We start from the raw sequence: 25,875 nt of genomic DNA on the forward strand, positions 1-25,875 counted from the left end.
ACAACTTGTGTAACTATCCATCCCTCCATCCATTTTCCAACACGCTTATCCCTGTTGGGGTCACGAGGGGTGCTGATGCCTATCTCCAGCTGTCAATGGGTGTGAGGCGGGGTTCACCCTGGACAGGTCAGCAGTCTATCGCAGCTGGTGTAACTAAACCCAAACAAAACTAAATGCCAAATGTTACACATTCTGTACCTTTGTACAGCAATAAAACTCTGTTTTTCCTTATTGTCTGAGGTCCTGAACGCCTCTGGTCTGCTAGAACACAGCAGAACTGACAGCTTTTTTCATGGAGGACAGTCCAGCGTTGTAGATGCAACACCCCGGACAAACATAGCCAACACTTTACTACTCCATCAAAACCAAAATGTGGCACAAAGACTTACCATGCTCTGTCCCTCATTTTCTTTTCTGTTTCATAAACTAACCCATCATCGGTCCAATCATTATTGGGAATTCATGGGTGCCTCACTGCGTCACATGTAGCGATCCTTTCAGTGAACAGCAGTTTGCGTTGAATCGATGATGTGGTTTAATGTGCGAAACCAGCAGCAATGACCAGAGGCAATGGAAGTCCACCCGTCATCATCCTGAAAGGAAATCTTCTATTGTGTCTTCAAAATAGGGCAGTCAGGTCGGAAGCTTTAGCGCAGATACCCCGGCCTTCCTTCTCCACTGCTAGCAGCTCTACTCTGAGCTCGTCCTGAATAGCTGACCTCAGAAGTCTCTGTCTGAGGAGGAATCCAGCCACGCTGTGCTCATGATCTTCGCCTTGTTTGGGTTTTTTTCACTCACAGCTCATGATTTTAGGCGATGGTTGATCTGTAGACCGACTGGTAAGCTAACACGCTTTCCCTTTTCAGGCAGTTTGCTCAGTTTCCATGACACTTGATAAAAATGTAACTGATCTGTCTGTTGCACCTTAAACAAGTTTTCCATTTCCTTTTGTGTGCATGCTGTCCTCAGGAAGTTGACACTGTCTGCTTGTTTTTGAGACTAGGGGAACTTTTTCATGTGCTTGGTAAAGGCCAGCTGGTAAAAAGGCCCACAGGGAGTCCCTCATACAATCACCCCTGTTGGTCACGCCTTCCACAAAACCTGTGATCACATCCAAAGCTCCAACTATCACCTGCTAAACGGTGATTTCTAAATAATGCTTCCTGCAGGGCAGAGCAGAGATTAAACCCTACGCTACCGACCACACTGAGACGTTTTTCCTAATGATGAGTAAATTGGCTGCATATGAGAGATAACTGTTGTTTATAAGGTGCATTTAAATCTCCTTTATATGGGCCAACATCCTTTACAGGCTTTTCTGCACTGCTTAGGAGTCTGTAGACATCATTGACTCATCAAATATATTCTTAATTAGTTTGAATTATCTATCTCTTAGTTTTTTTCTCTACAGAGAATCTAGGGTTGCACACTTGTGTCATACTAGTTATAGTTCCTGTCACACCAGGAAAGCGCTTTATTCAGATGTAAGGCTGCGAATAGCAGAGTTTGGCACTACATTAAGGCAGTTCCTGTCTTGTGGATGAGCTTCATACATGGTGAGACTCTTTTCAGAAATCTGAGTTTAACTCCTGTCTGCCTTTGCCTGGCACTGATAACATTGGCCAGCTTGGTTTACTTTTATAACTTTGACCGGCTCCTGAAGACATTGAAGATACATTAAGCGTTAGGAATTAGCTGGTGATGCACAGCTTCTCTTAATTTTTCCAACCTAGGAAGCCACCGTGGCTCTCAGCAACTGCAGCTTGCATGACACGCAGTTCCCTGACTAGTATTCATAGCCCTCAAACCTTTCCAGACTACTGCTTTACAGCACTTCAGTTAAACAAAGCAGCCTCATGAAAACCAAGGAAGACGGCGAACGGGTCAGGGAGGAAGTTCTGGTTCAGTTTTAAGGCAGAGTTAGGTTCTAAAACAAAATCCCAAGCTGTGAGCATCTCCCAGAGCTCTGTTCAATCCCTCATATGAGCATGGAGAGAGGAGGAAGCAGCTGCAGACCTACCAGGACATGGAGGTCCACCTAGACAGACAGGCTGTCCAAGGAAAGCATTAATCAGAGAGGCAGACAAGCAGCCATGGTGCTAACTAGTGAAGCACCAGAGATGCACTGCTCTAATGGCAGAATTCACTGAAATGACATCTGTTTGCTCCTTATAAATCAGATTTTTATGAAAACGCAGCAAGAACAAAGCTGTTATTGTAAGAAAGTCATAAGAGTTCCTGCTGGATGTTTGCCATAATTCATATAGGAGGCATGGCAACAATGTGAAGGAAGGTGCTCTGGACAGTTTGACCCATATGTAAAATGCTGTGGCCAGAATTATAATATTGCACATTACCCTGAACACAACATGGTTGGAAGACTGAGGTGGCTGCTTCAGGCTGTAGGGATGCCTTTCTTCAGCAGGACAACAACCATAAACATCCAGCCAGAGCTACAGTAGATTAGCTTAGATCACAGCATGTTCATGAAGTAGAATGGGTCACCTATAGTCCAGACCTAAATTCAGTTAAGAACCTGAAGTCCTCACAGATGTCTCCATCCAATCTGAGCTCAAGTTATTTTGTGAGGGAGGAAGGGGAATATATTTCAATATCTGGATGTTCAAACCTGATAGAGACACACCCCAAAAGACTGCAGTGAAAAATACAGAAGTTCTAAAAAGTCTTCAGGTCTGAACACCAATGCAGTCAATAAAATGTAGAAACCCATAAATCACTCTCCTTCCACTTCACAATGATGCGTACTGAGGGTTGGTTTATCACATAACATCCTATTAAATGCATAGAAGTTTGCAGTTATGATGGGATAAAAGATTCAAGGGGTAGGAATACTTTCCCCTGTAGGTTAATCAGAAGGACGTATCTGCTGACGACAGCTCCAGAACATTTTTCCTGCACTTTTCAAACCTCCAAGTAACACTTAGCAAAATCATGGGAATCTAAACTGCCTTTCTCCTAAAGTTTCCTCTGACACGGATGTTTTCAGGAGCATGCTCAGAAGGAGACTGGCGTTCTCCTTGGAACCAGCGTTGGCCGTGCTCTGGGCTGGAGAACGTGCGCTCTGGTGTTTTCATGGAACTGAAAGGTTACATTCTGTGGCAGAGCTGTAATGAGAACTAAGTGGTCAGACAGCTGCTGTGTTCCCACAACAATCCCTCCCTCGCTGCTCGTCTCTCCGTCCATCCTGCCACTCCCACACAAATCCCTGGAATAAAAAAAAAACTTTGGCAAACATACTTTTTATTTCTTCTTTTTTTTTATTTAAAAAAAAGCACACGGATGACTACATGCTTACATACTGTGGAAAAACTAATCTGAAAAGACTTTAAATCAGGATAATTAGTTACACACTGTTCCTTAGTGTTGTGATTTGTGATGTAATTAGTCAAGTGATTCAGACTTTTTATTCCCTCATATCAAACCCCTTCCTGACAGTCTGGTGCTTGTTCCTTGAAGAGAAGAAAACTTTCAAACAAGTGTACATTTAAATCTTGTTGAGGTGTGTGTGTATGTGTGTGTGTGTGTGTGTGTGTGTGTGTGTGTGTGTTTTCAGCCACATATAAAACAGTCTGCTAAATATTAACACACCTTTAATCTCTTCACAGTCTGTAAAATTACCACAAACTTTGCTTTATTTTATTGTGATTTTATGTTAAAAAAAACAACAAAGGAAAATGATTTTCGATTTGTTCACAAATAAGAAAAATAACAAGGCATACATTAAATCCCATCATATCCAAAACATAATGATCATTTGAAGTCTGTGTTTGTGACGTGACAAAACGTGGAAACAATCAGTAGGTATGGATACAAGGCGCTGTAGAGAAACAGGCATATAACTGCTTTTAGTGCAAGTACTGAAAGGATAGTTGAATATAATAACTATTAAACAGCATTTTTACTTCATTTCCATCCGTTTCCGCTGTAACTGCCGTCATGGATGCTGGAGACTGTAGACGGCACTGATCAAGGTGAAAAGTCGTCTAACGCTGGGCTCTCACTGTTCTTCTGGTGTGAGACGTGTGGCGTCATGGCCGTGCTGAGGCCTCTGATTGGCTGACAGCAGGTCCCCAACAGTGCCACAGTAGAGCAGGGATCGCATGGGCCACTTCTGAGGACAGAACGGGACACAGCATCAGTGCTGGTCATGATATGTCAACTACTTCAAGTAAATAAAATACATATGCATGTTCCAGCTGATGAGTTTTAAAATAAACTCAGACAAAAAAAAACAAAATGAGCAATGAATGCTCTGATTTGGATGTCATTTGGGACACGTGCAGACCAGTGATGGATGTGTAAATGTGCATCTAGGCATGGTGAGTCAGTTGAAGAACCCAGTGGTCAAAACAGTGAGTGAAGGTCTCCAAGCGTACAAGCCCAATCAACTGAGAAGAATGAGCCATCTTTCAGGAAACCATATAAAATGAGCAATTACAATCAGTTTTTATTTACATTTTATTATAGAAATATAATCATATAGCCTTCTCAATAATCAGGGGACATATGTTTATTGGAATTATAGTAATAAAACCTCTCTTATAACTACTCCTCAACTTTCTGCATGGTTCCTCTGGTATTTTGATGGTTTATCTTTGAGACTCAAGTCTTTAATGATGAAAGGACTAGTGGCCATCACCCTAATCTTTACGTCTCTCCACAGATTCTCCATCATATTTGAGGGTAGACTCTGACTGAGCCGCTCCAAAATGGTGATATTACTTCCACTCAGAGGAAAATGGTGTATAAAATTAAAAGACCTTAAACATAAATCTGGCCTGGGAGTAAATGTTTCTAGGCTAAACTGTAGTAAGCCTCATTGGTCCATTAGAGAGCATTAGGGTGCTTTCATATTGGAGGAGCTCACTGTGTGCGTGGGACAAATGTCATCCATACACTGCCACTCCTGCTATGATGCTCCAATAAAGATGCTGCCACAGCAATACTAAACAATTATAAACTTACTCGTGTATTATGCACACCCAGAACATTTCATGCCCTGTCACACATGTACAGACAATAACAGGCCATTTTTACACACTGTCAGGGGTCATGGGAAGCCAACTTCATATTTAAGATGCTCCTGAAGACTTCTCCACAGCTCTTCAAACACTATCTACAATATGGCAGATTTTTTAGCTCTTCACCCAGTGCCAAAGTTTCCTGTCCAGCACCTGACAGAGAGCAATTAGAGTCATATTGTGGGTTTGTATAATGAAGTCACATCTAGACGCCTAACATGGAAGGCAGTTGTACAGAATGAGCACCTGGCCTCACAAAATCCCACAATCTGACCTGTAGAAAACTCCAGCAGCAGCTGCTAAACTTTGAGGCCTTTTCTGTCTCTGGTGATTTTTTTTACTTTAACAGTTTTGACTGACTGTTGGATGCTCTGGTAATTGTCTGTAATATTGTTGCCCATAATGCTAGCACTGCATGCCTCTGCTCTAGATGTGCAAACTTCACAAAATTGGATCATTTCCATCCCCATCCCTGGTCTGCATTAGATTATCTCTGGATATTCTTCTTCTGGATGCTTTTGGCTAAGCTTCTTTTTTTTCTCATTGAGTGTAGATTTAATTCTGGAAAATTGTTCTGATCACTAGTTGTCTGATCAGATAATTGGAAGAAACAAACTCTATATCTAACAGAGGAACCAAAAAAACTTGTGGGTTTTGATTTAGTGAAAGCTGCTGAGGTTTTTCTAAAGTAAAGATTAAAAGATGCCCAGTCCTCAGTTGAGACCAAGAACAAATTATCTAACAGTTGGAGAACAGCATTTCTTAAGGTTTTTACATATAAAATGAAAATATCTAGTCAGTGGCCATTTTTGAAATGGGCCAAGAGGGCAGTTGCCCAGGGCGGCATTGGAGAGGGATTCACACCCACCAGATTGATTAAAGATAACTCTGTCATTAGTGCCTTAAACATATTTTCTATTGCTTTTTATGCATATGTACATGCATGTATGTAATGTGTATAATTGCATAGGTGTATCTGTCTATATGAACAGTAGTTGTTTTTTTATATACCACTGAGTTTCTAGATTTATGGATTGTATAGGCAAGTATAAGTCCTGGCTTCGACGTTTTAATTTATCAGGTAAATTATTGGTTTATCTCGTTTTGTTTCCTGTAATGGACTTTATCTAACATGTTAGATCATTTCCTGCATTCTAATTGATTTGGGGTCAACAAAAGGAGGGACTCACACAGGGCATCATTCATGCAAGAAAAGCCACCGTCCGCAGAGTACAAAATCTTTCAGGACATGCACAAGAAAATGGGGGGTTGTGATGTTCAAGTGCCTTTGCATTTTTTTTTTAAAAAGCAACTGTTCTCTAGCATGTTCTCCCTGTGTGTGCGTGGATTCTCTCCAGGTACTCCGGCTTCCTCCCACAGACCAAAAACATGACTGTTAGGTTAATTGGTTTCTCCAAATTGTCCTTAGGTGTGAGTGTGTGTGTGAATGGTTGTTTGTCCTGTTTGTCTCTGTGTTGCCCTGCGACAGACTGGCGACCTGTCCAGGGTGTACCCTGCCTCTCACCCCGTGAACGCTGGAGATAGGCACCAGCACCCCCCGCGACCCCATGAGGGATAAAGCGGTTCGGAAAATGGATGGATGGATGGAACTGTTCTCTAGCAGAAACAACTATGTGGGCTCAGGACCACCAATTAAAAACACAACCAGCTGGCACATTTTGTCATCATTTTTGGAGAGAGAGAGAGAACGAGAGAAAGAAAATGTAATCACATGAAGCAAGTTGGAAAATGTCCTGTGTTGCAGGAGACTACAACTCAGGATTTCTTTCTCTGAATATATTAGGGAATATTTTCTGGGTTATAAGGAAGCAGGAACAAGCATCTGTTTTCAGCTGCAGCTCAAAAGTCATCTAGAATCTATGACGGTGTTTAGGTGGAATATTGGACATGGACATGGCTAACAGTGATGCTGTAGTGTTTATGGAAGCAACGCATGCTGCCCGTCAGAAGTCTTCTACGAGAAAAGATTTCCTGCTTCTTTCTGCAGGACAAAAACAAACTATGTTACACAGATTATGCAGATTACAGCTGCTGTCATCCATTGGAAACTACTGAAATGATGGATTTGTTCCCGTTGGGAAATCACTTTGCTCCTCATCAACGACTGCTTACAGAGCGAATCGAGAGGTGGAACCAATTATTTTCCCTCTTTTGGTGGCACATACTGAATTATCTATTCCATTCATAGATGTTATCTTTGGGTTATCTGGAAATATTTCATGTATAACAAGCCCAAATAAGCGTAACATTTTTGTTTTGTTTACTTCAAATTGTTTTGAGTGTCTTGTCCTGGTTTAAGCTAACAGTAAGGTGGGTCTGGTTGTCTTACAGTGTTGGGGCAAATTAGCTCTACAAAAGAGGAGAATTGGACATTTCCCCTTCTGCATATTTGACTTTATTATAGTAAACACAGGACAGGCTTCTTCTGGTTCAGGGAATGAAGAAGTTGTCACAGAAATTGTAAAAGGTAACAGGGATTAGGAGTTGAAATTTTAATAAACATATCAGAGAGCGCGATGGAGGCATTTATCTAGCAGGCCGTCTATCCACGTAGCATTATGAAGTTTGCACAGCGAGCAGTCAGCTTTCAGCTCCTTACTTTGACAGGATGCAGGTATCCGCCGGGCCTGGAGGGCACAGCGTGCTCTGCCGCCGTCCTGTCCTGGTCCAACGTCTCTGTCAGGTATGCAATGTAGTTTGTAGCCAGAACCAGAACATCTAGCTTTGAGAGCTTGGTGTCAGGTGGGACTGAGGGCAGAGCTGCCTATAAATAAATGCATTCTTTAATTTTGACTTCAACCAATACACTGCGGAAAAGGAAATAAAAGTAAGACACGTTTTCTTGAAATTAGGGTATTTGTCCTTTATTTGAGCAGGTAAATTAGATTATCCGCAAATAGAATAAGATTTTTGCACTTAAAATAGGAACAATTCGTCTACATCATCTTAATACAGTATATATAGTTATCTTATTTTAATACTAATTCCATTGGCAGATAATCTTATTTACCCGCCCAAATCAAGGACAAATACACAAATTTCAAGAACATTTTACATAATTTTTGTTCCCTTTTTGCAGAGTACTGAAAAGCCTGCTCTGACATTGTGGCAGGTGAAAGGAAGTGATAAAGACAGACAAAAATAGGCCTTATAAACCAGCATTACAATGTGTGTGTGTGTGTGTGTGTGTGTGTGTGTGTGTGTGTGTGTGTGTGTGTGCGTGCGTGCGTGCGTGCGTGCGTGCGTGCGTGCGTGCGTGTGTGTGTGTGTGTGTGTGTGTGTGTGTGTGTGTGTGTGTGTGTGTGTGTGTGTGTACCTGCAGACTGTGGAAGGCCTGCCGCAGGTTGCGCACTCGGCTCCTCTCTCGCGCAGCGTTTTCTGGGGAGTGCTGACTCTTCAGGGTCCTGCTGCTCTGGACCACAGGACCACAAGCAGGAGCATAGTTGGACGTAGACCCACACACTGTCTGCTCCTGAAACATAAAACACATTTTAAACAATTTACCTAGTCTATAGTTCTGTTTGGAGCTCCAGCAATAAACAATGTTTTGTCATCTTTCCCAGGAGCCGCTCAGATTTCCGGCTATCATTCTGATTGGCCAAAATTAGCTGGCTCTCTGCTAACTGGGCCCCTTCTACATTGTAGCTTTCCTCGCACGACATTACCATAAACTACAATTAATATCCCATAACTCATAAACAACAGGCGTGACAGACTAAAGTTTTTTTCATTAGTTTTCACGGCTTTTCAATATAGAGAGCCACAAACCAAGAGAAAATAAAGTTTGCATTTACTTGCATTTATGGTTTTTATTAAGTATCTGAGGCCTTCCTGCATCGGTAATGAAGAATAATATAATTCTTTAGTCACTTCCTATAAAAAAAGCCATAGTGACTGAGTGCCTGGTTTTAAATTAAAATTTCAGATTTATCTCTAAACTGTTTTTGCATTAGGTAACTATGTTACCTAATGCGAAGTATTTCCTGAGAAAGAGTTCCATTTATTTTCTCTGCATCAAGCAGCCTAATCAATCCATTTTGCCTCTCTGGAGAAAATCCCACTTTCTTTAGGGGCATTCTCACAATTTCTTCACAGTCGAGTCTCGATGCGTTCAGGTTTCTTTCCTGGTGCAGCCTTCCTGCTCCTCTGTTATTACATTCCACATCTCATGACTCTAGACTAGAGACCCAGATGACTAAGAACCATCACAGAACCTACATGATGAGCTTGAAAAACTGTTAATGAATCCTCCACTTTGTTCTCATAAACGCCTCTCTTGTTTGGACCGTGGTTCTTGTGAGGCAGCTAGCTGCAGTAGCTTGTTTTACATCTTCTGTCACAGTGAGATTTCTTACTGCATCTAAATGGAAAATAAAGCTTTTTTATGCGTTGTTTTTTTATGACTATTCTACTGAACTCCATCACTATTATTATTATTATTAATATTATTATTATTATTATCAGTTTTATTAAGAAGAAGAAGAATGATCTGATCAATGAGTTTTGATTTACTCCAGTCAGTATTAAGAGTTGTGGAACAAATGTCAATTTACAGAAATTAAAATTAAGAGTGATGTGCGGGTAATTAACAGACCTACTCTTTTCAGCAACCACTTGATCTTAAATAGTAGTTCTTACATTTTCAATAATACAAAACAGTTAAAGTGATTTCATAGCATAAATATGGAAATGGTATGAACCTGTGATCAAACGGTTTAAGTCCCATTTAGCAGCATGTGTAACATGATTCAACTACGTCTATAGATGGAACTAATTAGGATGGTTGGAATGACCGGATCCATCCCTGTTTAAACTGCACTGTTTTACCCCTTCTCTGAATACCACCCTGCTGTTCTGCATAAATCTATAATGGAACCAGGGTCAAGCTCAGGTTCCATTAGAGAAAAGGAACATGGCGTGTCCAGACTCACCCACTTCCTGGCCTCCCGGCTGCTGCGTGCGCTCTCCCCGTGTCTCTGCAGGGATGCTGGGTGGTCGGCTGCAGCAGCGCTCTGATGCTGGGCCGGGGAGCGGGACACCAGCTGCCGGTTCACGCTCACCGACATGAGACCCACCAGAGGATTGACCGCCATGGATTCTGCCGGAGAGCAGCAGCAGACTCCGTGCAAGTCTGGAGGACTTAAATCACCTTCGCTCAGCCTGTTTTCATTGGCAGGATGGAGGTCTGCTTTAGAGCGCTGCAGGCTGCTGTGAGAAAAGTTCATACTGTCCAGTAGGTAATTCAGAGGAAGCACAACAAAGCAGATGACCTGAGGTCATCTTTCCATCTTCCCATCTTTAAAGCCTAATCTAGATCTACTGACAGAAACAGCTAAAAATACTCATCATCACATCTTGTTCTTGTACTGTAGCTCTTGAGCGTCGTGCTGTTCAGTTACTCCGGAGCCCCTCTCTACAGCTCCTCAGTAGGACCCCCACATCCACCCAGAGGCATCAGGCAGCTGGTGAAGTCTGCAGACACGGCAGCCGCCTCTCGGCTCATCCCTGTCCATCCAGAGAGTTCCTCCCAGCCGGACCCCCTCTCTCGCTCTGCGTCTCTCTTTGCTTGTTTCCTAATCGGGTGAGGTAATGCGGGAAACTTCATGTGGTCCTTATCTTAGCCGCCCGGTCATCCTGATCCTCCCCTGGCCGTTTGGTTGCCAAGAAGAGCAGGCAGGCAGGCAGTCAGGGCCTGGGGGAGTGCAGGCCTGGGAGGGTGTCCCGAGCCAGGGCACCGGGGGGCCTTGGGAAACTCTCAGCTCTGCTAACAGCTGGACGGGGGGGGGGATCTGAGCCGCAGGGCAGCGCGACATTGAACCTTGCCAAAGACAGACAGGCATGATATTAGTTGGCTTTAAATGATTTGGTTATCAACCCTGAATTATAGACAATAACAGGGTTAACTCCAGTTGTTTGGAAGACATCCCACATCAGTCCAATGTAAATGTAGAGAAACAGAATAAAATGTCCTAGTGGTGATGTTCTTTTGGTCACCGCTGCAGATGGAAAGGTTACATTCTGTTAGGTTTTTATGTATGCTTTAGTATCGGCATAAAAGACATAAATATCTTGTCTGAGGACTCCTCTAACCATCCAGTTAAATACGTTCTTCTTCTTCTGCAACGCACCAAGCCGGGGGGGGGGGGGGGGTTGTTATGATGAACATAACCAGGTTACCCTTATTGATACAGATAATTACAGCTGAAAAGAATAGAATAGGCACAATGATAGGAGGAGAGGATTTACAAGACAACTTCAGAGAAGATATTTATAGACTTCTGGTTCTTAAACTGTGGCACAAGTACCACTGGGGGTCTGGATGTCCTTAGAAGTATTTAGACTAGACTTAGAAGTATTTAGGCAAAATGTTTTTATTATTTTGCAAAGAAATGCAACCTCAACAACTGGAATGTAGAGCCAACGAACATACAGTTAATCGAATTATTCAGACTATTCAATCTTTTGCTTAATCAGAAACATTTTATTGGATGGGTCCTGGAGAAAGAAATGGAGAACTTAAAAGTAAAAGCGGATGACATGGAATCAGGATCAAGTACTGGTGGGACAACTTATTTCTATGTTCCATTTATCTCTAAAGTCTGAACCTGGCCCCAGGAATGGTGTTAAACCCACCTTGATTTGCCTGTTGTCGTCTTCAGTGACCATGGTGACTAATATTAGCAACATGAGTTGGTAACCATGTACCGTTTCTATTCATTCTGTATTTTCAAACACTGAAGAAGGCTCTTCAAAAGTGTCAATAAACCTTTTCCTTCTAATACAGCATTCACTGACTTCTGTACTCAAGGCAGCAATATTGGACTTTAGGTCATCTGAGAAGAAACCTCAGTTTCTCCAGCCAGACATTTTGCCTTCACCAAGACTTTTCCATCCAGTTAATTATAAAATTTAGCAAATTATGCAATGCCACTGTAGGAGAATGCTTTTCTGCTTTTCAGTGTTTTTATCACATAGCACAACAACTTTCTGAAGCCAATGAAAACCAGGCCTTGAAAGTGCTGCCTTTGGGGAAAAACCTCTTTGAGCATCTGCTGGAGTTAGCTGAGGACAGACTTTAACGGAATTCTGGAAATTTTGTTGAAACAGTTTGAGAAAACCAAAAGGGAAAACCAAAATGAAACCAAAAACAAAACAGCAATACAGTGTTGGTTTATTAGATTTTAAAACAATTTGATTGCTTCATAGTCTGGGATACAACACATCACTGTGGGTGATCTATTTACTGCACATCTATTGTAGAAACTTTTATGTTGAACATTTTATGCACACTTCTTCAAAAACAGAAACAAGCCTTTGTCCACTTTCAAACCCATCCAACTGTGTTATCTAACAATCTCAAGCGCTTTCATTTTGAAGGTTGATAGTAGGTAACCAACTTATATGTAAGACTCTTATTTCCAAAGTTGCACCTTTTCAAATTTAGTCACTGTAGCTTTTACCAATATATGTGTGTAGATAGATAGATAGATAGATAGATAGATAGATAGATAGATAGATAGATAGATAGATAGATAGATAGATAGATAGATAGATAGATAGATAGATAGATAGATAGATAGATAGATAGATAGATAGTTAGTCATGGTAATTACATGTTTTGTTATACACTTGTTTTCCCTTTGTGTGTATTGGAACGACACCATTATGCAGAGGAATAAAAGCCAAACTAATTTTAAAAAAAGAAAAATCCAAAAATGGGCCAGATAAAACTATTAGCACCCTCTAATTGATATTTGCAACAAACCTCCCAAAAACACATCTATAAGCTTCTTATACCTCCCAGCTGGAATGCTGGGCCCCTGTTGCTTTGCAAGCTGCTCCAGGTCTCTCATATGTGAAGAGTGCCTTCTCGCAACAGCAAGTTAAAGATCTCTCCACATGTGTTCAGTGGGATTTAGATCCAGACCCAATGGCCATGTCTGAACTCTCCAGTGCTTGTTTCTATGCAGTTCTGGCTGCTTTGAGAAGTATGTTTGGGGTCATCGTCCTGATGGAAGACCCATGACTTAGGACACAAATCCAGCTTTCTGACACTGAGCTCCACACTGCGACCCAAAATCCTTGGGTAACCTTCAGATTTCATCAGGATGCCTTGCACACAAGTCAAGGCAACCAGTGCCAGAGGCAGCAAAACAAGCCCAATCCAACTTTTCCTCAAAGGCTTTATTCCATTTTCTGTAAACAGTAGAATGATGTGCTTAGCCAAACAGCTCTATCTTGGTCTCATCTCTCCAAACGATGTTTTCCCAGAAGGATTTTGGCTTACTTGTGTACATTTTGGCAAACTGCAGTCTAGCATTTTTTTATTTGTTTGTCTGTGTGTCAGCAGTGAGGTCCATCTGGGTCTCCTGCCATAGCCTTTTGTTTCATTCAAATGTCGACATTTCATGCCGACACTGATCCACCCTGAGCCTGCAGGACAGCTTGAACTTCTTTGGAACTGGGTTGGTGCTGCTATCCACCATCAGGAGGACTATCCTGTGTTGCAAACGTTCAGAGATTTCTCTCTTCCTTCCGCATCAACTCTAGAGAGATTAGCGACAGTGCTATGGGTTGTAAACTTCTAGATTATGCTGTGCAGCATGGACAAAAAAAACACCAAGATCTCTGGAGATGGACTGGAGACTGTTATCTTCTCCTCGTTCTGTTCTCCATGCTTAGAGTGGCACATAGAGACACACAGATTGAGTCAACATCTCTCCTTCATATCTGTTTCAGTTGTGATTCCTATATTCACCACACCTGTTACTAGACACAGGTCAGTTTAAACTTAATCATAAACTTAATCATTGCATGCTTGAAACAAGGTTATTTACCCACAATTTTGAAAGGGAGGTAATCATTTTGTCAGTTTATATATGGAGTTTTGCATGAAATGTTAAATTTGAGCATTTTCCCCACACAACACACACATAGGAATTAAACATTTGTAGAACAAAACAGGTGCAATTGCAAAAATAATTTCTAGGAGAAAAGCTTTATTTCTGGGAAAAATATCATGGATGCTAACACTTTTGGCCATGACAGAGAGAAACAGATAGACAGAACTGGCCCTATCTGGGAGAACCCACTGTGCTTCTACAGGTAATACCTCTGCAGGTTCACTTTAATGTAGCTTATATAATACTTATTCCTTGATCCGTGTTTAAGGGTTTTCTATCTTTTTTGGCCATGTTCAACATGACACTTTATGCCAGAAAGACTAAATATGATTTTACATGTTCCTGCTCATTGCTTACTAACCCTACAGTTACTATAGATGACACTCCTGTAGACATTATTTTCTTAAATTTCTTGGCATCAGATAATCCTGCGGAGAAAATGTAATTAAAGTTGAGTTTTTATTTTCCTTTAGTTTTTTTGTTGCCATTTCTAGATCATTCCAGAACATAATTGTTGTTTTTTTTTGTTTTTTTTAAATAATGGTGATTTGGTTTACATGAATCCACATATATTACTTTAAAACAAACTCTACATAGTTTATCATTCTGCTGTGTGATTTACTACAGGGTGCAAAATCAAAGGCTCACCACTGCAAACTTTTAAAACTGTTGAATTGGACATCGTCATCACTTCACAACCCAAAACTGTATTTTCACTTCAATTTTCACTGTAAGCTACATATTAACGTATGCTGTATTCAAAGACAATCCGTTTATGTGACATTAAATCTGACTAAATGTTTCCTGTTTTAGTTCAAAACTGTAAGTACTAAGTTTGTTATGTATGTGTGTCATGTTATTTGTGTGTATCCTAAACTGGTGTCTGCCTCAAAGGTAATTTCCCTATGGTAAAACATGGTGACAAGAAAAGATTCTTGATTCATGATTAACTAATTAATTAGTTCTGTTTGCTACATGGCCAAAAATGGTAGAGAATGACTTTGTTTCATCAAATTTAGACGTTTACATACAGTAAATCTATTATTCATAGAAAATGGGAAACGTTAGATGGTAATAGGATGGTTTTGTGAGTTTCGCCAGTGGAGTTAAATAGGGACACGTCTGTGAATGTATTTTAGGGCAATGCCCAGAACACTCTGCTTCCTTGTGTGACAAAACTAAAGAAATCAGACAAGATTACACAAGAGATTTAGATGCCTGAAGGTGTGAGTGTCAAACGAGTCCTGTATCAACATGGCCTGAAAGGCCGCTCAGAGAAGAAGAAGGCATCCTCTTAAAGCAACATAAAAAATCTGATTAGCATATGCAAATGCAGTCAGGGACAAAAACTTTCATTTTTAGAGACATGTGGGTCTGACGAATCTAAAATTGAAGTGCTTGGCCATCGTTACATGCTGAGGAAAAAGAGGGAAGCTCACAAGCCTCTGAACACCGCCCTAACTGTGACGTAGAGGGACGGCAGCATCATGTGCGTGTTTTGTTGCAGTAGGATGGGTGAGCTTTATAGGACAGATGTCATCGGGAAAGACCATTATGTGCCAATATTAAAGCACCATTTTAAGTCATCCACCAATTTCACTTTGAACTGGCTGATATCCTTCCCATTGTGGAGCAACCATCTCAAAGCATTGATGTCAGTCTCATAGATAATTTGTGGGCGGAGCTGAAAATCTGTGTGGACAGATAATAGTAACATGTTAGGGCAATTATGCCAAATATGAGAAGGAAATGTATGTTTGAATCTAACGGAAAACATTTGTTATTCTGGTATCTTGGTAAGTATAAGTACTTTTGGTCATCCTGACTGAACTAAAACAGAAAACAATTAGTTTTTTATGCCGGTGTTAAAAAAAGGATTATGTCTTTTTCTTCAGTGTACGAACATAATATCAGGTCTTCAGAAAAGGTTATTTGGCCGGTTTCAGGCTCATGAAGAGAATAAAGTAAAACTGCTTTTGAAACACCTGTTCGGTGTGTGGATTGAAGCCTAGAACTCATTATTCGTTACCCTCTTTTAGTCATTTTAAATTTTCTGTACTTGTATGTCCTTAACATTTAATTTTTTTTTTAACAGTGACTATTTACTATTGTTTTTCAGTCTGTGTATTTATGTCTAAAATATTTGCCACTCATCGTGATCTCTGGTAGACGGGAGTGTTTTTAAATCAAATATTCCAGGTCCAATGAAAAAGGGACGACACCTGGGGGACACCTGCCTGCTAAAGTATTCTGGTTCCAAGAAGATTCAAATGAGTCTAAATGGCAACATGAGAACATATTAAAGATGATGTGAAGGTTTGGGTCAGTTGGGGTTACTGTGGTTGCAGCCTGAGAGCAGAGGTCTCATGCTATCAGTCAGAGGAATGCTTGGCACCTTGTCTATGCTGTCAGCACAATAACACTGGCTGCTCCCTGACATCCCATCTGCAGCTGCTTACTGAACTCTTTTCAACACCACGGGCTGAAGTGAGTGAAGTGTCTGATTATTAGCAATACAGCTGGACTGCCAGGCCAAAACAGCTCTAAACCCAAAGCATCTTTCTACTTGATGACTCAAGGAGAGCCTGATTTGGCCATGCAGACTTCAGAGAGAAATTATTTATACAACATTTTCTATTATCTTTGAGCGTATGATGGTACAGGCTCCATTAGGACAGGCTTTCTCTATAAAGAAACAACATTCCTGCTGTGTGATATAAACATCACGAAGAAACTGACCTCACAGTGTAGAATCATAGAGTGCTAGTGTGTGTAAATCACAGCTGTGTCTGTGCTTATCCACTTGCTTTCATTTGTCAACTACATGTATGATGAGTGTGGCTATTTGAATATTACATCCCCAAAATATAATTTGTTGTACTCCACTAACATGTTCTGATTCCTGAAGAGCATAAATCCATGACAAGCAGGAAGAACAGGACAGACACATTTCCCCTCTCTCCTGCCCAAATGCAGGAGTAAACATTTTCCAACTTATCCATCAACCTTCTACTGCTTCATCTTCTTCTCCATTGTTTTTGTGAACTTCTGGATGTCCTCTGCCATCAGCTGGGGCTCTTCCATGGCAGCAAAATGGCCTCCATGCTGCATAGGAGAGAAGCTGACGAGGTTGCGGTATTTCTGTTTGACCCAAAGCTTGGGTGTGTGCATCAGCTCGTTGGGGAAGCAGGCGAAGCCGGTGGGAACGTAGACTGGTATCCTGGGAAGACAAGATGATCATATAACAACATCTGTCAGCCAATGCAGTGGAATATTCTATAGGAGTCTGAACTTTCAAAGCTTTCATCATTTCTCTGTTTCAATGCCTTATTGGATTTTCTTAACATCAATTTCAGGGAGGAATGCAGTGGTGTGTTACAAAAGGAAAGTATAAAAGGAAAGAGCCTGCTGTGAAAACAAAATGTTATGACTGGATAACATCCAGGATGGGTTATCACTCACTTAGCGTGGGGTGCGTCCAGGCCTTTGCCAAAGTTTTCCTTGTAGAACCTCATTGAAGAAATGATGCAGCCTGAAGTCCAGTAGATCATAACGTTGGTGAGCAGGTCGTCCAGAGAGAACTTCCTGTAAGGCATGGATCAGGATTAGGATCAGATAACAGCACACAACCTAGGGCTGGAACAGTACACAGAAATCACGGTTCACGTTTAAAGTCCTGCTTCTGGATGTTTTTGGTACGCATCAATCAATACAAATATCACTTTTTTTGGTCATCAGTAAAATAATATTTCTATATTTTGCAAGTCATTTAAGTTTTATTATGTTCTAAAACTTAAAAAAGTGTAAAGTATAGAAATGGTTGGACATTTTCAATAAATAAAGTAGCAACAGCAGCCATAGCCAGTGGCCTACCTGGAGATATAACTTACAGAACTACTAATATACCTACGAAACTATGGTCAACATTGATGTTTAGAACCTTTTAAATAAGGCTGTGTCTAAATTTGAGAAAGAAATATGTTTAAATTAACTTTAGAGTTTTGATATTTCAACAACCTAGTGTCCTTGTGCTTACAGAACCGACAGGTCTGTAGCGGATATTTTCAGTACCAATACATGTAATGCAGGCAACCTGAGAACTCGTCTCTCTCTAAAACCTGTTCCTAACCTGGTGAGTCCTCCGTCGTCCAGGTTCCTGAAGTCATGATCTGTCCATGTGGAAAACTTCTCCAGGATGTAGGCGGCCAGACCGACAGGAGAGTCATTCAGACCGCGGCCTGACAGGTCCAAAAACTTAATGATCACTACCATTGGCAGTCTAAAGGCATTTAAAAGACAACTAAAATAGCTTTGATTATAGCTTTGATTAAATCTTTGATTGATGAGAACAAAAGACTTTATGAACAATTTCGTATCTTCTAAGTAAAATATGTAGACCAGGAAGAAGAAAATGCATTGAATTATGTGATGCTGCTAAGAACCATTTCCTAGCAGTTCTTGCCTGCTGTGTCGGGTTTGGTTGCCTGGATGTGCATGTAGCCGGACTCTTTGATGGATTCCACCACTAGTTTCTCCATGCAAGGATAGAGCCTCTCAACGTCCATATCAGTGAATCCAAAAAGTTTAGGGAAGCGGCGGCCGAGCATGATGGACAAAACCATTTGCAGCCCCGGCTTGGAAGGAGGTGCAAAGTTTACGTGCAAGCCTTTAACAGTTCTGGGATAAGAGAAAAAAATAAGAAGTTTAAGAGTTGTGTAATCTGTGGTTAAGATGCACTTTTTATTAAATGGGGATTTCTCGTACTTGGGCTCCAGCTGAGCCATGTTAGTGGTGACCAGCCAGCCCCAGTCTCCTCCATGGGCGTAGAACTGCTGGAAGCCCAGACGTTTCATCAGCTTGTGGAAGATCCTTGCAGCACAGACTGAATCGAAACCTGTTTATATGCGCACAGAGTTAAAAAATGTCAGTCTTTGCAAACTCTACTAGGATCTTCTGAGAACTAGTACCTTCCACCACTAAAGCACAAGTTAGGGCTATTAGCTTCTTCCATACGGCCTCATCTATAGATCCTTTGGGTTATTTTGGACTTTGCCCTGTCCATGGAGCTCCACTCTAAACATTTCAAAAAGTAAACAGCTTTTTCCACCTTTGAAATATCTATATAATCAATTAGATATCTATGGTTTCATATATGCATGCCTGGACTTCCACAACACCATTCTTACTTGTTTAAATAAGGAGATGGATCACCAGCAGGAGGTCCAGACTTTTCTTGTAAGGGTGTTAGCTGGAGTTCACAGCAGCGCCCATGTGATGCTAGTTTTGGCTTGCCATCGAGTGAATCTCAGAATATTAACTTTTGGAGCCTTACATGGTCAAGCCCCTCCTCAGATCTCTGACAGTATTACGCTCCAACCCACAGAGTTGTCACTTGTAGTCCCAAAACATGCTTTAAGGTAATCACTGCTCAGATGTAGTAGCACTGAAACTGTGGGCCGCCCTACCTCTCTACTTACACTGTCTAGATACAATTGATGGTTTTAAAACCAATTGTACATGATCCTCATTAAATATAATCTGGCCAGCCAGGCTGATAATGTGTAGCACTCACTGTTCTGCACATCACCGAACTGGAAATGCTCCATTTGAATCTGTTCAGGGAAAGGAGGGACATTCAGCAGAACTCTCTGAGCTGATTGGGTGAAGTGACACCTAGTGCCCACCTACCAAAGGTTGGTTTTAGCCAATCACAGTATCAAATTAAAACGTAAGCAGCATGGGTCATAAGAAAACAACAGAAGGTAAGCTAGTCAAGGCACTTTGTCTGTTTTACTATCAAAGAAGAAATTGTGGATTCTTCTTACAAAACAGATGTGATAGCAGCAGCTACGTGCGTCCTCCTGCGCTGCCATGTTTATGTTGATTTGGCTGTGGGCTCGGCAGCTATTGCTTCTTGGCACCTGTATGTCCCGCCTTAAACCTCAAGACTGCAACGTGATTGGCCCGATGGATTCTTGTGTGTTTGTGAACACACAAATACCGCGAAAATTCAGCTTGAAGGCACAGTTACATTAAATGGGATTTAGTTAAATAGGGTATTACTAATTATATCAACTCTCCTTTATTGTTTTCCTTTTTGTTGTTTATTCAGTTTTACCTGTTGTTTTATGTAACATTCTGTGTTTGATGTAATTTATATTCCATTGTGAAGCGCTTTGTGGTATTCCTATCTGCGGAAACTGCTGGGTAATAAACTATCCAAATAAAACTAAGAACAATCTTTCTATGATTCTCTACAAACTCACCAGTAGGAATCCTAATAGTGTTTCATCCCACCTACCACTAACTGTGCTAGTGTGAATCACTTTAGATGATCCATTTCAGTTCTGCTCTAGAGATTGGAGAGTGTCACCATAATGATATCAAGGACCGCCCAGCCAGCAAAAATCACCTCTAATGAGATTTTTTGGAACCTTTTTCCTTGCACTCTGTCTCAAAGACAGACATAGTTTTTATTTCTTTAGCTGATTCTGAGGTGAATATGTAGAGATCAAGAAAAGATAAAGTCAATCTTAAAAAGTCAGCAGCTGTTTTGTCTGAATGAATGTCTTTAAGAAAAAAAAAAACAGCAAAGCCCTGGACAAATAACCTAGGAGACTTGTCCCCCATCAGCTGAGTAAGGCAGGGCAAGCTTATTTATATAGCTGTTTTCAGTAACAAGACGATTCAAAGTGCTGTACATGAACAGGAAATCATTTCAGACATAGGAAAAGAAAAACAGTACATTAACAAAGGAATAAGCTAAGTAAATCCTTGACTAGACTTCTTTCATACATTAACAAACATACATAAAGATTTGATTGTTTCTATCAATAATAAGAAATAAGCTAAGTATATTCTTGGGGGATTCTGATCTAAAGTAATTTTGTCAAACTTTTCTAAAGCTGCAACTAGAATAACTTATTTTGTTTTATTGTTTCACTGGAACATCACTAAAAATTCAAAGCTTAATTGCTTCTATTCATACATTAACAAAGTCCTCAAAGCTACAACTTGAGGTCTCTGATCTGACCTTTCTAAACCAAAGCTAAAATGGGAGAATTGTTTCTGTTCATAATAAAGTGTTTTTATTAAGCACCTTTCACAGACAAAGCAATCACAAAGCGCTGCACAGAAAACCAATAAAGAATAACATGCCCATTAAACTGGTAAATATATACATAAATTAAACTTTTATTGACTGTGATCTCATACATAATCAATGAAATCAAAGTAGAACAGCTGAACTAAATATGGAGGGCAAGTCCAATGAAAGAGAAATAAATACCCTTAAAAAAGGGAGAAGAAGTACCTTTTAAGATTTTAACCATTTTAACGGGTTAAGTGAACATTTGGGTCCGAAGTATAAATATATAAGGAATGATTTGTAACTTGCGCAAAACCTTTCAATTAATAAAAAAAATGTCTCTGTTCATCTAAAGGCCATAGTATCTGTCCCCAGGGCTTCAATAATGCCAGATGTTGTTTTCAGCTAACTTACTTCCACGTCACCTGGCTGTGACAAAGACTATTCAGGCTCAGCCATGCTTTGGGCCTTCCTTTCAATGAGATGGACCTGGATGGAGCTAGCTGGAGTGGTCAAGAGTCAACATTTGGCATCGATCTCCCCAAACTGACCTTTCTTCCGTGGTGCTTCAGAGAAGCCGTAGCCTGGAATGGAGGGACACACCACCTCAAACACAAGATCGCCTGGATCTGAAGGCTCAGTCAACAGGGGGATCAGCCCATAGAACTCATAGAATGAGCCCGGCCAGCCATGGACCATTATGAGGGGAATAGCGCTTGTCCCCTCAGGCACTCTCTTGGGCTTCACATGTACATAATGAACATCAATGCCTGGATAGAAGTTCAAAGAGTTCAAATAAGTAAAGATACCTCTGAAGCCTCTTCATGAACATATCAGCTGTACAGACTCACCTTCAATGCTGGTTTTAAAATGTGGGTACTGGTTAAGTTTGTCCACTTGCCTCCTCCAGTCAAAGTCATTTCTCCAGTAAGAGACCACCCTCTGAAGGTAGTGGGAGTTGAAGCCATAATGAAACTGGCTGTCCTCCAGTGAGGAAACAGGACGGGTCTGGTCTATCCTCCTGTACAGGTCCTGACAGAGAACAGGAAAAACAGAAGCAGCTAAGTGAGGATGAAGCGCCAGAGAAGGTATTCTGGGATCCCAGGTCTGATTAGCTAACCTCCAGCTCCTCATCGCTTGTGGTTACTTTAAAGGAGCGGACGGTGATGTCTTCCTCAGCACCAGGGGGCGCCCCAGACCCCCACCAGCCATCCTCTGTCTTTAGAACCTGGTTCCTTCTCCTCTGAACCAGGAAGATAATCAATCCTCCAATCACCAGGGCAACCAGCACTGCTGTGAACATGCTTCTGTGTAGAGACACCAAATGTAAACTGAATCACACACATAGTCCTAAACAAACCCTTCATTTAATGATTAAATGGCACAAACAAAAGTATCAGCTAGAAGAGGAAAGTACTCTTTGGCATTATGAAGTCATTAAAAGAGCCGGTTGCACATGTATAGACGATACTTTTCATTTCATAATTTCATTCCAGTTCACATAGAAGTATAAAAAACGCACAGTAACATAAAAGTAGCAACCTTAGGCCCAGTTTATACAGTTTATCTGCAAAAAAAGTTGATATTGGGGTGAGTTACACTTACAGGAGGCACAGTTTTAGCCACTTTATACACTTTAAAAGGATATATGCCTCTACTTTATGACATGAAGGGCCTTTTATTTGGCTCTTGGGGGCCGGATTCGGCCCGCGGGCCTTGAGTTTGACACCTGTGGTCTAGGGCATAGATTTCTGGTAACCCTGCAAATATCGTAACCAATTAAACTATCCATGAAAAAGCTATAATTTCCATCCTATGCTAACGGAGTTATGCTCCATCAGTCAATATTTACAAGGACTAATAACATCTCTAAGAGGCTGCTTTTGGCTGTTCCTGGCATCAATCTATAGCAGGATTTTGAAGTTATAGTTTCAGAGCTACCGACTAGTTACTGAAATGACAGGAAAAACAGAGTATGCCAAGTTTTCTACAGCTGTGTGGAGATGCAACCTTCTTGGCCTGACTATAGGACAGCTATAGTTTGGAAATAATTGCAATCAAGAAAATCACTGATGCCACTGCATGGAAACTGACAGAACAGCTCCATTAAGCCAACAGGGTCTTAAAGCTACAGCTGGTACGCTATGAGCGGTACGTCTGAGAAGAAGTAGAACGTTTTCCTGTCTTTTGCTTTGGACTTTCATCCTCTGGATCCACTCCTGGAAAGAGAGATTAAACTGGGTTGTAAAACATTGCGGCCTGATACCAGTAGGTGTGATTTATTCAACGATTAGTGCAACAGTTCCATTTATTTCCCAATTGACCCAAAAGACACAGCAAAAAAAATGAGACCAGTCATTTCTGGCTATTTTACATGGAACATAAACTGCATTTACTTTATTTTCTCAAGTGGTTTCATTAGGTTCTGGTCTCAGCATCTCACATGGACGCATCCAATGACCGCAGGTATCCACACACTGCATCCATTTCCAGGTTTTAAAATCTGAAGGGTTTTTGGAGTCTTAAAGGGCTTTGGAAAACTCAAAGAGATTTTGTTTCCCCTTACACCATCCATCATTCCTTTAGAACTGATACATTTTATTGTTTTACTTAAGAACATTCTGTATGTAAGTAAACTATTGAGAATGAGCGTTTGTTCCAAACCAAGTCATGTTGGGTTGGAATCCATCATATAGGACATAAGCCTGAAATACATTGTGTTCAGTGTAAAACATATAAACTAGTTCACAACTGATTTACCACTGACAAGAGAACACTTCACAAACTGACACCACTATCAAGCTTTAATTTAGAAAAAATCTGAAACAACTTTAATTCTTCAGATATCTGTTTAAGGATTAACTGGGCTCTGGTGGGAATCCCTCCCTCTAGACTTCCCTGGGGCTACCTCACCAGATGGGATGGTGTCCCTCCCTCCCTTGGTCCTTCTGAGTTCCAGCTGGTACAGTTGGCTGGTGCCTGCCCACTCCGTTGGGGTCCCTGGGGGAGTTCCTCCTGCTTGGTGGTCTTGCACAAGCAACCAGGCTGCTGTGAGGCGGTCTCTGGTTTCTATCTGCAGACCTTTGGAGCCATGTCCACCTGTCCTTTGCTGCTATTGGGTGCTGTGTGTTGAAGCTTTCCACCATCATCCATATTCTAACTGCAACACCAGGTACATATTTGGGCACACTCTCCCACTGAACCCTGATCCACTTAATTCCACACATACTCCCACCCACGTGTCCATACACAAACCGTTAGAGGTCATTAGAACTGTTTGACCTTCCCAATCTGATGCTTGGTGCAATCTTGACTTAATAACGATGAACGCGATTAGGATACCGTCGTGAGATGCCCTTTTTGTTGAGCAAAACTGCCCTGGCACACGCAGGCAATCACCTTCTCACCTGGAACACCAAAACAGGATGTAAAAAAAAAAAGTATAACTTCATTTTGTCAGGCATCCCAACTATAAAGGACCATTCTGTGGAGTAACCCACTCATTACTAGCTATAATCATGTCTTAATTAAAGAAATATATTTATGGGAAATACCTGGAAGGGTTTTTGATAAGCTTAAGAAATAACTTGTATTTGAATACTTGATGTTTCTGTCCCTGCCCTGCTAAATCAATGCCACACCTTTTCGTTTGTATGCAGAAAGTGGCATATTGAAATCTATTCAATTCTCTAATTTAGCAGGTAAAATGATCAAATCCGCTTAAGAATTACTGGTGCGTTTAGTGTAATTTTAAAAGTCTAACTTCCACCTGACTACTTTTACACTCCAGTACCAACTTGTGGGACTCTGAGCCCACTGATTGGGCTCGGCTCAGTAGGAATGTGGATCAGCCATTAGTCTGTGGTGTGACCCAAAGCTGGGCCACATTCCTGCCCTGGCTCCTGAAAGCGGTCAGCAGGGTGCAGTGAGACAAAGGTGCCAGTGTTGTTGTTGTTGTTGTTGTTGTGTCTGTGACCAGCTGACAGGCTTCCAGAGCAGCACTGGGCCTCAGCACCAACACCAGCATCCCTGGTAAGCTGCTGCTGCTGCAGGAAAGCCGGCAGGTAGCTGCTGATCGGTGACCTGGTCGGGGTCTGCCGGACATCCATGCCTGCCCACTTCACCCGGGCTTCTTACCACAACAACAGGTTGCTCCAGCTCCACTGCTTCCACTCAGCCAGTCCACGGAAGGAAGGGCAGACGCTGACAGGTGGAAATAAGCAACAATGGAGGAGCTCAGCTGCTTCTTCTATGACCCTCCAGCTAGATGCAACACTCTGCCAACTTTATTGAACGCCTCTCACTGCTGCGTGTATAATTCTGAGAATATAGCTTTAAAATTAAGTAATTAAGTGGGAAATGTTTTTACCTGAATGTCCTACAGAGCCGCGGGAGGAAGGGCTGCCGACAGCAGGACACAGTGGAGGAGGGAACGGGGTCGCTGCCCTGCTCTGGTTAGGTTTTATTCCCAAAACTCTGCTGTTCTCCTTCCGCCCAACGCGGTCCTACTTTCTATCAGAGGTGCTCCACACACCTTCAGCCTGGCGGAGGACGACAGCCGTGTCGCCGAGAAAGTTGGCTTTAAATCGCACTGAGCTGCACGCAATGAGGAGTAAAACCCACCAGAGAGCGAGTTTGCCCTCTTGGCCAACGAGCTCGAGGAGAGCATGATGGGAGATGTAGTGTTTTGTGATGGGGAGCTCTCGGCAGGAGAAATAAAGCAGCGACGACAGCCACTGTTTGAGTGCCCTGCCCCCTGGCGGTGCTGCACCGCAGCTGCAGAAAACATGTTGGGCATCAACTGGTTGCAGGCCAGGTTAGG

General features: G+C 41.6%; 2 protein-coding genes across 3 annotated transcripts; both read right to left on the reverse strand.

Annotated features, from left to right (window-relative positions):
- Positions 1-3,255: 3,255 nt before the first annotated feature.
- LOC105937097 (transcription factor 23) lies at positions 3,256-10,955 on the reverse strand. The gene is made up of 4 exons (XM_012878239.3): positions 9,995-10,955; positions 8,380-8,535; positions 7,663-7,827; positions 3,256-4,132 (listed from the first exon to the last, which is right to left on the reverse strand). The coding sequence occupies exons 1-4, from the start codon at positions 10,286-10,288 to the stop codon at positions 4,019-4,021; spliced, it is 729 nt and encodes a 242-aa protein (XP_012733693.2). The 5' UTR covers positions 10,289-10,955; the 3' UTR covers positions 3,256-4,018.
- A 5,615-nt stretch (positions 10,956-16,570) lies between these two features.
- On the reverse strand, positions 16,571-25,699 carry ephx1 (epoxide hydrolase 1, microsomal (xenobiotic)). Of its 2 annotated transcripts, XM_036147112.1 has the most exons (10): positions 25,423-25,699; positions 25,191-25,256; positions 22,174-22,360; positions 21,905-22,085; positions 21,605-21,823; positions 18,731-18,860; positions 18,429-18,643; positions 18,096-18,204; positions 17,429-17,551; positions 16,571-17,186 (listed from the first exon to the last, which is right to left on the reverse strand). In XM_036147112.1, the coding sequence occupies exons 3-10, from the start codon at positions 22,354-22,356 to the stop codon at positions 16,976-16,978; spliced, it is 1,371 nt and encodes a 456-aa protein (XP_036003005.1). In that variant the 5' UTR covers positions 22,357-22,360; positions 25,191-25,256; positions 25,423-25,699; the 3' UTR covers positions 16,571-16,975. The 2 variants fall into 2 exon arrangements, with proteins under 2 accessions (XP_036003005.1, XP_012733692.2); XM_012878238.3 differs by lacking the exon at positions 25,191-25,256 and having other exon boundaries at positions 25,423-25,698.
- Between the last annotated feature and the right edge of the window lie 176 nt (positions 25,700-25,875).

Source organism: Fundulus heteroclitus, chromosome 15 (assembly GCF_011125445.2).
Source record: "Fundulus heteroclitus isolate FHET01 chromosome 15, MU-UCD_Fhet_4.1, whole genome shotgun sequence".
In the NCBI taxonomy this organism is placed as follows: Eukaryota; Metazoa; Chordata; class Actinopteri; order Cyprinodontiformes; family Fundulidae; genus Fundulus; species Fundulus heteroclitus.

Excerpts from the sequence above, each read along its gene's own strand:
- LOC105937097 (XM_012878239.3), bottom strand. The coding sequence starts at position 10,288 with ATGAACTTTTCTCACAGCAGCCTGCAGCGCTCTAAAGCAGACCTCCAT. Across the intron at positions 7,828-8,379 it reads AGGCCTTCCACAGTCTGCAG|GCAGCTCTGCCCTCAGTCCC; the intron begins GTACACACACAC and ends ATTTATTTATAG. Across the intron at positions 4,133-7,662 it reads GATACCTGCATCCTGTCAAA|AAGTGGCCCATGCGATCCCT; the intron begins GTAAGGAGCTGA and ends TTCTGTCCTCAG.
- ephx1 (XM_036147112.1), bottom strand. The coding sequence starts at position 22,356 with ATGTTCACAGCAGTGCTGGTTGCCCTGGTGATTGGAGGATTGATTATC. Across the intron at positions 18,861-21,604 it reads TGAAGCACCACGGAAGAAAG|GTTTCGATTCAGTCTGTGCT; the intron begins GTCAGTTTGGGG and ends GCATATAAACAG. Across the intron at positions 18,644-18,730 it reads ATGGCTCAGCTGGAGCCCAA|AACTGTTAAAGGCTTGCACG; the intron begins GTACGAGAAATC and ends CTCTTATCCCAG.